At 40.5% G+C, this 16383-nt stretch overlaps 1 protein-coding gene and 1 long non-coding RNA gene across 15 annotated transcripts in view; one reads left to right on the top strand and one right to left on the bottom strand.

The window, feature by feature from the left end:
- The first annotated feature begins 3510 nt into the window (after window positions 1-3510).
- The window catches only part of LOC119793695 (potassium voltage-gated channel subfamily C member 1-like), a 74281-nt gene continuing 61408 nt past the window's right edge, over window positions 3511-16383 (top strand). For 10 of the 14 annotated variants that reach the window (XR_005282124.1, XM_038300924.1, XM_038300923.1 and 7 more), the window contains exons 1-2: window positions 3512-4060; window positions 14806-15496. Coding sequence is in view for 13 of the 14 variants with exons in the window: in XM_038300924.1 (XP_038156852.1) it covers window positions 14876-15496 (621 nt within the window). In the remaining variant the exon portion in view is untranslated. Of the gene's footprint in view, window positions 4061-4787; window positions 4810-14805; window positions 15497-16383 lie in introns of those variants that run through there. The other 4 variants (XM_038300916.1, XM_038300914.1, XM_038300927.1 and 1 more) reach the window with 3 other exon arrangements.
- LOC119793697 lies at window positions 11066-13866 on the bottom strand. Its single transcript, XR_005282125.1, has 2 exons — window positions 13152-13866; window positions 11066-13040 (listed from the first exon to the last, which is right to left on the bottom strand). It is a non-coding gene; the product is annotated as an uncharacterized LOC119793697 (long non-coding RNA).

The raw sequence follows: 16383 nt of genomic DNA, 5'->3' as shown, positions 1-16383 counted from the left end.
CCCATCCAAATTATTGGAATCAGGTGTTCCAATCACTTCCATGGCCACAGGTGTATAAATTCAAGCACCTAGGCATGCAGACTGTTTTTACAAACATTTGTGAAAGAATGGGTCGCTCTCAGGAGCTCAGTGAATTCCAGCGTGGAACTGTGATAGGATGCCACCTGTGCAACAAATCCAGTCGTGAAATTTCCTCGCTCCTAAATATTCCACAGTCAACTGTCAGCTGTATTATAAGAAAATGGAAGTGTTTGGGAACGACAGCAACTCAGCCACGAAGTGGTAGGCCACGTAAACTGACGGAGCGGGGTCAGCGGATGCTGAAGCGCATAGTGCGAAGAGGTCGCCAACTTTCTGCAGAGTCAATCACTACAGACCTCCAAACTTCATGTGGCCTTCAGATTAGCTCAAGAACAGTGCGCAGAGAGCTTCATGGAATGGGTTTCCATGGTCGAGCAGCTGCATCCAAGCCATACATCACCAAGTGCAATGCAAAGCGTCGGATGCGGTGGTGTAAAGCACGCCGCCACTGGACTCTAGAGCAGTGGAGACGCGTTCTCTGGAGTGACGAATCGCGCTTCTCCATCTGGCAATCTGATGGACGGGTCTGGGTTTGGCGGTTGCCAGGAGAACGGTACTTGTCTGACTGCATTGTGCCAAGTGTAAAGTTTGGTGGAGGGGGGATTATGGTGTGGGGTTGTTTTTCAGGAGCTGGGCTTGGCCCCTTAGTTCCAGTGAAAGGAACTCTGAATGCTTCAGCATACCAAGACATTTTGGACAATTCCATGCTCCCAACTTTGTGGGAACAGTTTGGAGCTGGCCCCTTCCTCTTCCAACATGACTGTGCACCAGTGCACAAAGCAAGGTCCATAAAGACATGGATGACAGAGTCTGGTGTGGATGAACTTGACTGGCCTGCACAGAGTCCTGACCTCAACCCGATAGAACACCTTTGGGATGAATTAGAGCGGAGACTGAGAGCCAGGCCTTCTCGTCCAACATCAGTGTGCGACCTCACAAATGCGCTTCTGGAAGAATGGTCCAAAATTCCCATAAACACACTCCTAAACCTTGTGGACAGCCTTCCCAGAAGAGTTGAAGCTGTTCTAGCTGCAAAGGGTGGACCGACGTCATATTGAACCCTATGGATTAGGAACGGGATGTCACTTAAGCTCATATGTGAGTCAAGGCAGGTGAGCAAATACTTTTGGCAATATAGTGTATCTAATAAACTCGGTAAAGGTTACCTTCTTAACACATCCTTATTTTTTGGTTTAACATACATGCTGCCAAGGATGAAAAACTTTCACTATTTTTACTGAATTCCACTTTTTGAAGGAGACCAGGCTGTAATTTTGACAGCTCAAATGACCAAATAACTCTTGAAAACAGCCCCTGTGTATTTCCTGTGCTTACATGCACCACTGCTGAGCTCTAAGAGATGGAAGTAAATGGCAAACATTTGGTTGCGAAACAGGCTTTGGTTTCTCTTTTTTTTTTTTATCAAGTTGCATGAAATAGTATCTGCATATAAAGCAGTTTGAGACCAAGAGAGTCTCCAATAGTCACATTATGTTACAGAACATCTTTCTTCTTATTAAAACCTTCCAGCAGGTAAGAGCTCACTGTTAAAGCTTTTTGACAACATGTTTGCTATAAACTAGGGAATCAGAGAGATAAAAACAGCAGCACTCAGAAATACTTTAATTTATTCATGAGTGCCCATAGTGTCTGTTTGAGATTTATCTGCAATATTTACTTTTAAATCGTATCTATACAGACAAACCTTTAGTTTTGTACAAAGTGTGTTGTAAACCACAGATTCGCTATGATGCACACAAAAAAAATCTCAACTTCATGAGATTTGTGAGAATGGAAGAATTTTCTTTATTTTATCATCTTTAGATCATGTTCAGTAATTTTAAGCTTCACATGTTTCCTTTTCACTTCATTTGTCTGTCTGCACTTGGCTCATTCGGGAGCTTCCTGTGGTCAAAGCTAAATGTTACAGGCACTGATGGAATGGCCATTGGCCATTCCTGTAAATTTCATGAGACTATCTTGCACTCAGTTTCTCATCAATAAGCCCATCAAGAAAACTGCTGGCTGGCTGTTTTAATAGCCGGCAAACAATAAGACTCTCTAAAGCCATTTGGTTCATTCAGCACCACTTATACAGTGTTGCTTCAGCATCTTGGGCTAAAAAAATGCCTGACAGTAAATGTCATGGAATAAAGGTTCAAAATCTGCAATATAGGAAACAGATTTCAAGTTTATAGGATTTTAGCTTGACAGAAGAGAGTTTATGCAGGAATTGGGTATAACTATTTAAATTTTCATACTTGTTGCTTATTTTTTATTTATAAGACCTCTTCCTTGGATTTCAAAAAGGTAACTCTGAACATTTAGAGCACTAAATAAATGCATTATTTAATTAAATACTAAAAATAAACTATTTTCATTGGTAGGACCATCATTTTAAACACACAAAAACAGATAAAGTTAACTTGAGTTCATTAATCTGTATAGGTGAGCAAGAAAATTCCATGTCAAATATTGTGTCACGCTCTCAGTTCATATAAAAAAAAAACACAACAACAAAGAATTCAATTTAAACCACAATTTTATTCTAGAAGTAAACATTTGCTGAGCTGTAAGGCAAACAGACAAACATTCCCTTCAAGGAAGGCAGGTTTATGTTGATACTAAAAATAATCCATCTCATATTTTTATTGGCACCAGTAATCCTAATGGGGAGGGAGGCAGAACATTTTCCAGTAATGGTGACATCTTCTCCTGAACTACAGAACTGTAATAACTTTAATTGATGTCAGGGGTGAACTAAATAAGCCTGGAAGCTAAAACTAAATCAAAAGCTCTTTAAACAATAAAGTACTTTATCATTCCTTTTTGTTATTTATTATATTTAGCCTTAATGGTTCATTTATGTTCTTTCATTTTGAATTGTATAGTGGTGCAATGCACATGTAGAGATCCAGGGATTTTATATAATATAAATATAATATAATATAATAAATATGTCAAAGCTTTAAAATAAGAGCCAGTAAAAATGCATTTTCAGATTTTTTATTTATTTTTTTAATCTTACTGATTTTATTGCTATTACACTTCTTTAATAGAATCCACCTGCTCCTCTTAAGCCACATGACTACTGATGTCACCAGAGCCACAATCAAAGCCAGGAACCTGTAGACAAAATGGTGTTTGTGCGTCCAGAGCAGACCGAGTCTAAGTGGGGATGAAATGGGGGTTGAAAAAAATTCAGACAAAAATACAAATCATCACAGTCTTTTTTTTTTTCTGTTTTACTGCATATGTATAAATGAAGTTCAAAAGGCAGATGGGAAAAACATTAGCCTCTCTATTCACCAGGGTCCTCCCACCCTTTCTGTCTTGCCCTGTTATCCACCCACATGTACCGTCTGAGAAAAAAAAAAAAAGTGCATGAGGTGACGCTCCTCCAAAGGAACAGAGAGAGGGGGGGGGGGTCTACAGGCTGCATCTCATCTGAAACATTTGGATGAGGGGGGAGACAGAGGAAGAGCCTGAATGGTAGCTACACCCTGCGCCTGGAAGCGTAGAGAAAGAGAAATAGAGAGGCACTGTTAAAAAAAGAAAAAAGAAAAAAAAAACAACAAAAAAGCTGGCAGTTATTTTTCTTTTTTGGCAATAACAAAGAGGTGGGAGAGAGAAAATAGCACATATAAGAGGGGGACTTCTGCTTCATTTCATCCGAAAGACTCCATCCCTGTGCCATCATCAGCATGACCATAAGCTCTATAAGTAACATCCGGCAATAATAACAACGGGTATCAATAGGAGGTTTCCAGCAACAGATGCCCGCTATTTCATTTTGATTGGAGAGAAAAAAAGACCTAAAAAAGATCAACTGAATGCCTGCGAGAAACTGGACTCTGAAAGCATAAGGCAGAGCGATCAAACAGAGAAATCTACATTTTGATTGATCCTTTTTTTTTTTTTTTAAAGCTTGATGTGCGTGTCTCTGCGCGCACTCGAAACGAACCTGAGCCAAAAGCAAGTGAGTATTAAACCGTATCTGTGTGTATCTTTATATCTGTGTGTTTCTATCTTGGTGGCTTTGTGGAACGGAGTATTCTTTCATCCAGGAGTGTAGAAATAAAAACAAGATGATAATTGGAGCCGTCGCTACATTCAACAAGTCTAGAATACCCACCAAATATATTCATCTATTGTGTGTACCGATTAAAAAAATGACCAAAAGCACGTAGAGTAAATTTAAGCACTTATTGTAAATTTTACCTGGAAAAATTATTAATGCAATCAGCCTGATTTTTTTAATAATAATAATAAAAAAATTGCCTCTCATTTCCTACTGTCATTAAAATGAAGCTTAAAGATTTCACCCCTCATTGCACAAATGGTGGGTGTTTCCCCATCTTCACCACTAGATCAGAGCAGTTTCATGACTCTCTGAGAGGAATGAGTGCATGCAGACATTCCCTCCTGCATCATTCTGCCTGCACGAGTTATCATGTTGTGTGTGTGTGTGTGGCTTTGTGCTTTTTGCAGGAATGCAATTAGGAATGCAATCAGGAATGCATTTTCCTTTGCATGTCAGTTTGTGTATGTGTGTGCGTTGTTTTATATCACATCCTGTCAATTTCTGGGAAGTGTAAAGGCCTGAAATGAAGGTTTGATATAGGTGAAGACGTGAGGAAGGGATGCAGAGGACGGAGGCAGAGGATGGTGAACAGGAAGGACATAGGGTCTCTGAGATCTCATCCAGGAAGTCTGAAAGATATGGAGGTGGGAGGCGGGATGTTAAATGTCTAGACTTTTTTTTATTCCCCTCTACAACCTCCAGGCACTGCACATGCCATCGTACACTGACATTTTTCTCCATCTGCATTCCACTGCGTTTCACACACAGAGTATGCGGTTTCATAACAGCTCTTCTGCCAACTGGCTCTAGTGCGCTCTTCTTCTAATGGCAACTCTCTGCCTCTTTTCCTCCATTTGCTCTCCCTCTGTCACCTTACCCAGCCCCTCTCTTGGTCCTGCATTATGAATCTACTGCTGGTACTATTTTTAGGTCCAGGGTAACCCAGAAAACACCCATTTCAAATTTTGCACAAAGAGGAAAAAGAAAAACTAAATGCAAAAAAAGAGACTGGTGTGCAGTGGGTGACTGGTGGAGTAAATAAGAGGGGCTTATAAAAGGAGGGCACTGCTGTTTAAATCTATTTTTGAAGCTTTGATTGAATTACACATCTATCGAGCCTTGTGTTTGTGAGCGTCTCTGCCTCGGACCCCTCATCTCCTCCCGGCTCTGATGGTTTCTCTCTCATCTATGGGCTTCAGAGCTCAGAACTTCAACACCTCTGTCCTGATTACATGATTGAGAAAATCCAGCTTCCTTCATTTCCAATTTACTTCCCACATCTCCTCTGTTTAGCTTCTGTACACTCAACACATGTGTAGGCCAGGTTTCTGGAAGTAAACATCTGTAAAGGTTTGATCACTAACAGTTTCCTTTGTTAAAGTAGACAGATGTTCTCTGGGGTTTTGAAAACAAAGGAGCAAAATACGACAAACAGCACATCCATTTAAAAACAACTCAAACTATTGTTATTAATGAGATCAAGGGTTATATTCGCGGTTATCAATCACCTTTAGAAAATACATCTGTTAACTTTGTTGTTATTTTAGGTAAATATATTTTGTGTTACAAGGAATTGTTACACGGTGAAAGAAGCAGGCTGGTTACAAGTTTGTCAGGATAATTTCCAAACAAAAAATTGCATGACCTGGAGAAGCACAGAAACATACTATATAAGATTCTGCTGCGACCGGGGACAGCCCTGCACAAAAGCCAAATGTTAACTTCACTTTTCCACACTGTGAACTCATTAGGTAGACTGATACCGCAGCTAAGCTAAAGCTCAAACTTTAACGATGATCTCTTGTAAAAAAAAAACTGAAAAAGTTAATATCACTATAAAACCAGATGTAAACATTTTCATCTTGGGTTTAAAAAAATATATTAAATAAGTTATTTAAAACTAATAGTCTGTCTGCCTGATTGATAACCTTTTCCAGTCTTTACTTTTCCACAAACTATTACATGATGCAGCTAAGACAGAGAAGGACTGATGATAATTTAACTTCATTTAAAAAAATCTGAACTGTTCCTTAAACATCATAGCTCAGGATTTTTTAAGAAGGGTTTTTTGTAAAGTGGTGGCTCTCTTGGACTTTTAACGACTATTAATCAAAAAAAGGGACTAAAAACAAACCAAGCATCTATAGACTTAAAACAACTTCAGTCTCACAACCTTTTTGGGAAACACAATTTATTAATCCTTTGTACCACTCCCTATTTATTTGAGATAAAACTGAAGTATTACTTTGAGAAGTGTCTGACTGCAGGGGTCATTTTGTAGTGCTGTCAAGGTCAGCCCCTTGCTGGATCATGAGTAATTTAGCATTCTGTCCCTATTCCGAAATCTAACCCTAGACCAGGAGTCCGAAACCTTTCCAAACCAGAGAGCCATTTAACCTTGAGCCCAGCTAAATAAAAGTAGTTTAGTGCAGCAAATATTACATGACCTTTAAATAAAAGTATATATATATATGCAATAGGAAATATTTTGCCATTTTAAACAGCAAACATCTAATTTGCTATTTGTATTTTTTGAAAGAAAGGATAAAACATAAAAGTTTCTTTAAGAGGAAGCATTGATGTTAGGTTTTGTTCGATAGGATCCAGACTTATGACAAGAATTGTAGATCTACAACGTATTTCTGATTCTTTAATGTCATTCTGTAATGGAAATTAAAATCAAATATTCTTTAAAAACATGCTTAACTTGTAGGAATGGTATTTGTTGTTAAACTATATTAAAAAGCTTTACTGGGCTCTTTATCAGTTTTAGCCACTGTTAAGAGCCTTTGCAGAGGGTCCAAAGAGCCACTTGCAGCTCCGGTGCTGCAGACCCCTGCCCTAGATCTTACCTATAACCTTTTACTACAGTCATTAACTGCCTGACAAATGATTTTTCCACATGTGAATCAGGGCAGGCAAAAATTATTTAAATTATGCTCTGAGAGTAACTTTGATATTTATGTTTTTTTTCTGTCCTAAGTTAACAAGATAAAACACCTATAGCAGTAAAGCGATAAAGGCCTCTTTTGCAAGGGTAACACAAGGGAAATACAAACAGCATTACTTCATGGTGAACAGGACAAAAATTTAAACAAAAGAAAACTTAGGAATACACAAGCAAATATAACAAATAAAGCACAAGAGCTATTGTTCTAGTATAAATGTATATTTTCTGAGTTTAACGCCTGTTTGAAGGATTTCCGTTGTAGGGTTAGCGTTAAGGTAGATTAAGGTAGATTGTAAAGCTTTCAGTGAAACCTGTTCAACAGTTTAGGGTCAGAATGGCAGGGCTTTTAAGCAGAGGTGGCAGAGACATTCAAATCTATTTTTGCCTGTTCAGTTCGAACACGTCGAATAGCGAAATACAAAATGTAATTTGGGCAAAGGCATTATGGCTTTAAAACTCCAAAGAAACTGCATAAATAAGGAAGGTCAAACCTACAAGAGCCCTGTAATTCAAAGCCTTCCAGTGTAGCCTTACATTCTAGGGTGGTATGCAACTTTCAGAAATGTATATTGATGAGTGAGGGGGGGCTACATCTATGGATTTATTTCAAAACGCAATGGCACACAAGAGTCAGAGACTTAAAGGGGTCATAAAATGATTATATAGGGTATTTGGTGCTGGTCTTTAAGGTCTCTGAATAGGGTGTGTAACATTGGTTGGGCTGAAAATAGCATATTTGCTGTTCTATGAGCCCTAATGCAAACCTGGTTAAAAGACCTAGAATGAAACGACAGGTTTTCATCCTTTTGTGGTATGCTCATGAATATTTAGATGAGCTGTGCGCTGATTGGTTGGTTTACAATGAGCGAAACTGCAGAGCAAAGACGCATCATAGCAACAAGCACTCACTCAACGAAACATTGAGATTGTTGATATGGTAGGGTAACCAGACGTTCTCTTTTTCCCGGACATGTCATACTTTTCAGACCTAAAAAAATGTCCAGGGTTTTTTTCAAAATAGATCAGTATTTTGTTTGATTACACTGCAGCAGACCTGAGCGCCGGGGCTGGTCTGGCGGACATGTGCAGGGAGCCAGTGGGGGGACGGAGCGACCGAACCCGACCTGGTGATGGTAGTCTGGACACACGCGGCCCCGTGCTTTCCCCTGCCTGCCTTACCGGCCCCCAGCCCCCTTCCTCCAGCTGAGGAAGGCGGCTCATGGCTCTCTGCTAGGGTCATGTCCAGTCAGCGGCCCAGCAGTCGACACTTTATACCCATCCCCCCCCCGGGGCATGACAAAAGTACAGGCCAGAACCAAATAATTTAACATCCCAGAGTGTACGTCAATTTGCGGCTTCGTTTGGATTCGCCCGTTTTATGTTGGAAGTTTAGAATGGTGAGATTTACAGAGAAAGGAGGTGTCGAGGTTTGAACTTCTTTGTACGTCCATTTCACCCGCTGAACTACATTATTCATTGATGACAATGTAAACTCAGTTTTGCATTCTATGACTTCTTTAAGGTAGATTGTAAAGCTTTCAGTGAAACCTGTTCAACATTTTAAGTTAAAAATGAAATGAGTTTTAAGCAGAGGTGGCAGACACATTCAAATCTAATTTTGCCTGTTTAGTTCAAATACGTGGACAAGTGAAATACAAAATGTAATTTGGGCAAAGGCATTATGGCTCTAAAACTCCAAAGAAACTGCATAAACAAGTAAGGTCAAACCTACTAGAGCCCTGTAATCCAGAGCATCCAGTGTGTATATCGTCTCACATTCTAGGATGGTATGCCAGTTTCAGTAATGTGTAGTAATGAGTAAGGGGGGCTACAACTAGTTATTTATTTTAAAACACAAGGGCACACAAGAGTCAGAGACTTAAAGTACCGACTTAAAGAAAGGAATAAGTAAAGATCATAAGGAGTGTTCTTTTAAAGCCCTGTGTTCCCTTTTTAACATCACTTTATATTTAGACAATTATTCTGACTATGAACAACGGACAGGTTATGTTTTTCGTACGTTTCACACAGGAAGTACATTATTGGAATTATTGCCTCCTTCCTCAGTTTTTCTTGTTAATGACCAGCAGTCCATGTTTTAATAACATAATGCAGCTGTGCAGACAGTTTGAAAGTTTATGAACTAATATGGCTTTTAGTGACCATGTTCATCTAATCCAGCTAACCTGGAATTATCCCCTATCCATACTAAACTAGATTTTTGCCGGTACACAGAAGTGCAGATTTTCTGCATATGCAAACAGAGCTTATATTCATTAAAACTAAAATTTTATACCCACATAGTTTTTAAAATTCTATTTTTTATACATTGACCAAAAGATTCTATATAGCAACGGAATGAAAGTCCAATTTAAAAATGCTCAATATGGCGGAAACCGTAACAGCAGTAAAGCACTTTTTTTCCTTCTTTTTTTTCCAAAATCTGCTTTGACTAACATTTCAGCATGGATTGAGAATTTTAATTATTGACAGGGAAGTATAAATGTTTCAAAGAAAAAGAGTAGCAACTGCTTTGCGTGTATCTTTAGCCTAACACCGGTTTAGTTATACTGAAACCTTCTTTTTAATGTCCATGTTGTTGTAAGCATTTCTTTTCACCTGCTGGCTGAGCATAATTATAATGCCTTTCTTTATTTTATGTAAAAGTACCATCTGCAATTAGATTTTTTTTGTTTAAAAAAATGGGAAAATATAAATTTGAATACAAAAGATCAAATACAGGTGACATTATATTTACAAATCAGTATAATAAAACAGACTTGAATGCGTTATATATATTTGTGTGTGTGTTTGTTTAAAGTGCCTTAGGACAACAATACTGTACAATACAGTACTATATAAGTAAACAAAATGTAATTACTACATCTACAGCAGATATTAATTGAATCTAACCTTCTGAGTTGATTCAGATACCTTGAACTATCCATTTAGATTAAGCCTTTCCTTCCACTGTTACACCCCTTCAGCAACTAATTGCCAAGTTCTCTCTTTAATATCTAATTGTCTAGCAGGTTACAGGTCAGGAAAGAGTGTAGTAATACTCTTCCCCATGTGCCATTTTCTGTCTGGGCCCCACGAGCCGCATCACTGCGCTGCCGGATCATCACAGCCCTAATCACATCGGCAGGGTAGAGCCATTAATTAGGAGCAGGCAGGTTTAAATGACTAAGAGAGGAACTGGTGAAGGGCTTAAAGTGCTCTGCTCTAAGCACATATTCTCCAAGAAGCTGGCTTCAAAGTTGAACACCGAGGGATTTTAGCTCAGATTTACCCGGAGTCTAAAAATAGAGCTCCTTCTCAACATGACACACTATCTTGTCCCCCTTATTTCGGCATCTCTTTCAGGGATTAATATGACCTTTCCTTCGCCATTACACCATTTTCTGCCACTTTTCAATACATAACTCCTTGTGAGACTTCCACTTTCACTTAATATATATATATATATATATATATATATATATATATATATATATATATATATATATATATATATATATATATATATATATATATATATATATATATGGAAAATACTTCCTCACGTTGGGTAGGAAAGATTTTAGACACCGCTTCTAGTGCTCCTATTATAGGCACTATTGCTTCAGGTGAATTTCTGGAAGGAGCTTTATGTGTTAATAATCCCATGGCAGCTAAATGAAGCAGAGCAGTGTTGCACATGTTTAGCTTTTCATGAAAAAGGGAGCAGCAGCGGTGAGCAACCAATATGCACAGCACTTAAGACCCCTGAGGGGGAGTGATGGCTGCAGCATGTGTGGATTGGTCAGCCCTGAAGAGCTCCACAGTGATGTTGCTGAGTAGAGAAGCAGCCTCTGCATGGGGGATTAAACATATTCCTTCCTTGCCCAAGTTAATTTACCACTAGAAATCTTCATTTTTGTCTTGATTAAGAAAATAATTTTTGTTCATTTTTTTTTGTCTGAGCTCAGTATTTACTGCCTTTCTTCTATAAAATCATGTTATATATTCAGTGTGTTCCTACACTAACCAGGCCATAACAATTTCCTCCACACAGCTCCTCTCTTTAGATTTACAGCAAGAGGTGGAGAGAGGGTGGATGAGGTGGGGCGGCACGCGCTGTGGTGTGACACCGCACTAAAAGAGGAGGTGACCGCAGTGCTTTTACTGGTGCTGCAGTGCTCTGGTTTCTCCTGCTGGGGTCTCCTCAACACTAGGGATGAGCATTAGAGAGAAGAGGGAGATGATGTAGATAGGAGGAAGAAAGAGGAGTGAAAAAAGAATGTGAGAAGGAAGGAAAAGCATGAAATCTTGTGGTTGCATCCTTTGATGTGCTACAGTAGTGTGTGGAGGGAAAGTTGGTTGTGCAACACCATACATTGCTTCTGTAACATCCCGATATCTGCCGTCCCCCATCCTTGAAAATCTATTTCTCCATCCAGCTCAGCAGTGGCTCTTTTTCACCTCTTGCAAAAAATTAATATTCACTCCTGTGACACCGCAGAATGTTTTTTCTGAGCTCTCCCCCGGTGAGACTCCCCTTTTCTCTATTCCACCTGTCTCCCTATCTGTTCTTCCCTCTCTTGCTCCCCACCCCTGTTATTTCCCAAATGGTGGCTGCTAAAGGTTTTGCACTTTTCTGCCAACTGCTGCTTCTGTTCCGCATAGTCAGCATTCCTCCAAATTCCTCCCTCTCTGCGTCTCCTCCCCCCTGGATACTGCTGCTACTGCTGCTGCTGGTACCTCACAGTCAATGCATCCCATAATCTTGCGTGCTCTCCCCCCTCCTCCTTCCTCTTCTTGCTGCAGTGTTTCTGCTAATATATATTAGCGTCATCATGGTGCTGAAGCAGAGTCTGTGTGCACCTTTGAGCAGCATCATGTTGCAAAAACGGTTACCTTAGCCAAAATGCTGTCTTTTATACACGTGTGTGACTCTAGCTGTCTTTGTAGCCAGGTGAGCATGTGTGTACCGTCTTCTGCTTGCGTACTCTTTGCCCACATATGTGTGTGTACTGGCGGGTTGGCGCAGGACATGGTGGCCAGTGCAGGAAATGCTGCAGGAGAGAGAAAGTGGTAGTGCTGTCAAAAAGGTGGGGGGATTGTTCCTCTTCTTTGCCCCTCTGCAAAGCCCCGACCTTCATTCCTCAAATCTTTCTGTGTGCATGTTCTATTTTTTTCTCCTTCTTATCTTGATAACCTTCCATTCTCATTTAATTTCGACCATTCACTCTGTTTAGTGAATTGTTGCACTACTTTGAGGGTTTCTTTAGTAGAAATGTTTTCTTCAGCTTGTCTATATAAATACAGATTCAAAGAATTTGATTGTGTGCCATTCAAAATATCAACATGATACCCTGAAACCCAGAAGTAATTTTGATTAAAAATCAATAAGCTCAATATACGCCACTGCAAAGGAACAAAAAGACACATAACCACAGTTTCAAATCTGTAGTTTGCCAAATTAAAGCAACAACTGTAGCAATGAAGTAGAGATTAAAGTGCTTGGTTACAAAGTTGAATCATAAGTTGTTTTCTTAAAGAACAGTTGTCAAAAGAATTTAACTTTAAAAGAAGCTGCTGCCGAAAAGTTAAACGTCCCAGTGCTGGAGATAGGCAGAGGGTGAGCGCTGTCCATGGTGCTGAATTCTGATCCGTCCGAGAAGCAAACGCAGCTCTCTGCTGGACTGTCCCGCAGGAAAAAAGCAGTATAGGTTAGCACCTTCCCCCTCCCCACAATTTTTGTTGAAGGTATTTCTCTATATAATTATAATGACATAAAGCTGGCTACATTTTAAAAGTCTACACACAAAGTACAATAGCTTTGTAAATTTCCTTGCAACTTTCAAACTTTTCCGTGCGGTATTTTATATCATGGAAGCACGGTGATGATCCTGCAGCAAAGCATGTGAAGACCTGCGATTACTAGAGTAGAGAGAAACTGAGTTATTCAACTTTTCTCATATCTTCACCTGTGCAATAGTTGCTGTAGTTGTTATTAACTGATGCAGAATGCTTGGAAGTATTAGTCCTTACCTTGAACTGGCAAACAGAATTTCCCCCTGGTTTTGAAAAAGGAGATGTAAAAAAACTCTCCAAATATAACTTTTCCCATAAGAAACAAAACACGTTTCTTCAAGCGTAAAAGCCCAAATTAGACTACAGTATTAGATCGTAGAAAATGAATAAGAGCAAAGTGAAATAAGTTTGCTTAGGAAATGGAGTGAATCAAAGTGCGGTGCAGAGAAGGGAGGAGAAAAAAGAGGACGGAAGAGAGAGAGAGAGAGAGAGCAGTGGAGAGGAGAGAAGATAGGGGGAGTCATGGGAGAGGAATGAGATGGTTAAGGAGGAAAAAAGAAGAGGTGAAACCTTGATTCCCCTCCTTCAGTGAAATGTGACTCTTTTATGCGAAATATGAGAGCGAGAGAGGAAGAGAAAGTGAGGAGGGGGAGGGCTCAGGATAGCGGAGGAGGGAGGAAAAGATAGTGTTGCATCTCTCTGAATAGGGAAAGAAAGGTTAACAACATAAACACAGTAGGCTTTTCTTTTATTTCCTTTTTTCCATTCCTGCTGGGAACGCCAGTCTTTTCTGAAGCCCCTCTGGATGGCGAGGCAGCCCACAGGCGAACAATCTGACCCTCAGTGGGAGAACAGAGAGAGGAAGAGCGCAAATAACTCCAGCTTTTTACTGCAGCAGAATTCATTCACGTTTATAGTGCACTCTCCTTTTAATGCTCTTCCTCCTTTTCCTCCTCACCCCCTCTTTTCTCTCTTCCATTACTACACAAGAGACAACATTACAGGAGCTGTCTTCACCGAGTCTGCAGCATTCACTGCCCCCCCCCTCCCCAGCTCTTTTCCATAAAAAAATCAGATTTTTTCCCCCAGCCTCATCTTCTTTTTTTCCCCTCACCTTCTTCTCTTCCCCTTTAAGCCCTCCTCTCTCTATCTCTCTTTCCCACACACACAATTCAGTGCGGTGCATGGGAAAAGTGGATAATTGTGCATCGCCTGGATCTCGGTGCGGTCGGAGGGGGCTGCAGCAGTTTGTGTAGAGCACGCACACAGGCTTGATTGAGGAGATCTAACATTAGTACGGACACCACACTCTCAGGAGGCAATTAACACACACATATACACATGCATGTACCAAAACACACGCTCACACAGCTCTGCACCAACGCGTCACAGAGGAATTCTGGGGGAAGGTGGGAAAAAGATCCCCAATCTTCTTTTATAAACCCTCCACTTCTGGATTTCACTCTGTTTAATATGGAAGATCTTGGTGGCCTGATTTGAATGAACACTGACTCCAGCATTAACTGCATTTACAATTTAGATGTTAAATGAGAGGGTTGTCCTGACAGTCGGAGAGAATAAAACTTTCTCATCACTGGTGTCAACAAGCACCCATGCGGTTCTGACTCATGAATGTGCTCACAGCCACCTGTTTTCCTGTGGTTTCTCCATTTTTCCACAATGCTTGTGCTGCAAACTAGCCTACTTTGCATCACCTCTCTGCATGCACCCTCACCCATCCTAAAACCCTCTGCGCCCCTTCCACCAGCTTATCATCGTGTGAATTCATGTGAATCCAGATGGTATTAGCGTATAATTCCTAATGTTGATAATCCATATCTGTATTTCTCCCTTTCTGTTAAGATTTTCTGCCCTTTTTCTCTCCCCGCAGACTCCTCAGACTCCTCCCTCCTCCTCCTCCCTTCGGTTTCTCGCATCCTCTCCCTCCTCCCCGGTGCTCTATGATCAATTCGGTGTGTGTATCCTCTTTCAAAGGGCGCAAGGGTGGGAACAAGTCGTCCAACAAAGCATGTTACAGCGCAGACATGACTTGCCCGTCGGAAAGCGAGAAAATCGTGATAAACTGCGGGGGGGTGAGGCATGAGACCTACCGGAGCACCCTGAAAACACTCCCGGGGACCCGCCTGTCGTGGCTCACCGAGCCGGACGCCTTCAGCAACTTCGACTACGACCCCAAATTGGACGAGTTCTTCTTCGACCGCCACCCGTCCGTCTTCTCATTCATCCTTAACTACTACCGCACCGGAAAGTTGCACTGTCCCAACGATGTGTGCGGTCCACTGTTCGAGGAGGAGCTGGCCTTCTGGGGCATTGATGAGACGGACGTGGAGGCGTGCTGCTGGATGAACTACCGGCAGCACAGGGACGCGGAGGAGGCGCTGGACAGCTTCGAGACCCCGGAGCCGGACGCGCCGGACGACGACCCTGCTCTGGGTGGCGCGGACGGGGACTTGAAAAGACTGTGTCTGCAGGAGGACGCACGAAGAGCTGGTTTTTGGAAGACCTGGCAGCCCAGAATATGGGCTCTGTTCGAGGACCCGTATTCTTCCAAATATGCCCGGGTGAGTTCCTCAGTTCTCCCAACCTGTTCATCTGCAATGCTGTTGCATGTTTCAAGTAGAATTTATAAAACTTTCTTTAAAATCCACTATTAACCCCAATTACTGCCAAAACAACCCATCGATATTAACTACAGGTCACTAACTGCTTGCATGTAATCTCTGACAGGATTAAGTGGCGGTAGCCTGTATTGATTTACTGATGTTTAATAATTAATGCTGATAACTTGAGGAAAAAATGGAAAATGGTATGTCAGCCTTATAGTGTCTCCCTCTGAGCAATGTCTTGCTGAATAGACTTTTTGTCTAAATTAGAGAAATTGTGGTTGCAAATTAAACCCTGAGAGGTGGTTTATACAGCTGTCTTGTGTGGCTTTAATTTGAATTTGTAAACATACATATATATTGTCCCATTAATGAGATATGGTTAAAAAAAAACCAGTGTACTGAGATCTGAATGTAGTTGAAAATTAAACGTTGAAACGACTCCACATCTCTAAACATTTTACAGATGCAATGAATAAAGACAGCAAAATATATCTGCATAAATAAAGATCTGTATTGATGTCTAAAAAGACCTTTATATTCATATAGAGCTATGTCTTTTACTGGTTAAGAGAACCTTAATAGAGACCTTGAATGATTTAATCTATTGACCTTTATGTCGGGCAGAAATTTAACTTCCAAATATGAATGTGTTTAAAATGTGGATCTTACAGCTATATATGTAGGTAGCGGTGTCTACTGGAATTTAAAATTGTTTAAAAGAGGAAAAAGCATCTGCATATGGAGGTTCTTGAGAATCTAAAGTGGTTGAAATGCTAAGTGGTCAACTCAAAGACGTAGAAATACTTTTAAAAAGTGCAAAATGTTAAGGCTGTTTATTAGGT

Source organism: Cyprinodon tularosa, unplaced genomic scaffold (assembly GCF_016077235.1).
Source record: "Cyprinodon tularosa strain WSP-4 unplaced genomic scaffold, ASM1607723v1 ctg46, whole genome shotgun sequence".
NCBI lineage: Eukaryota > Metazoa > Chordata > Actinopteri > Cyprinodontiformes > Cyprinodontidae > Cyprinodon > Cyprinodon tularosa.
The sequence above is the reverse complement of the archived record's forward strand: the minus strand, read 5'-3'. Positions and strand labels throughout refer to the sequence as shown.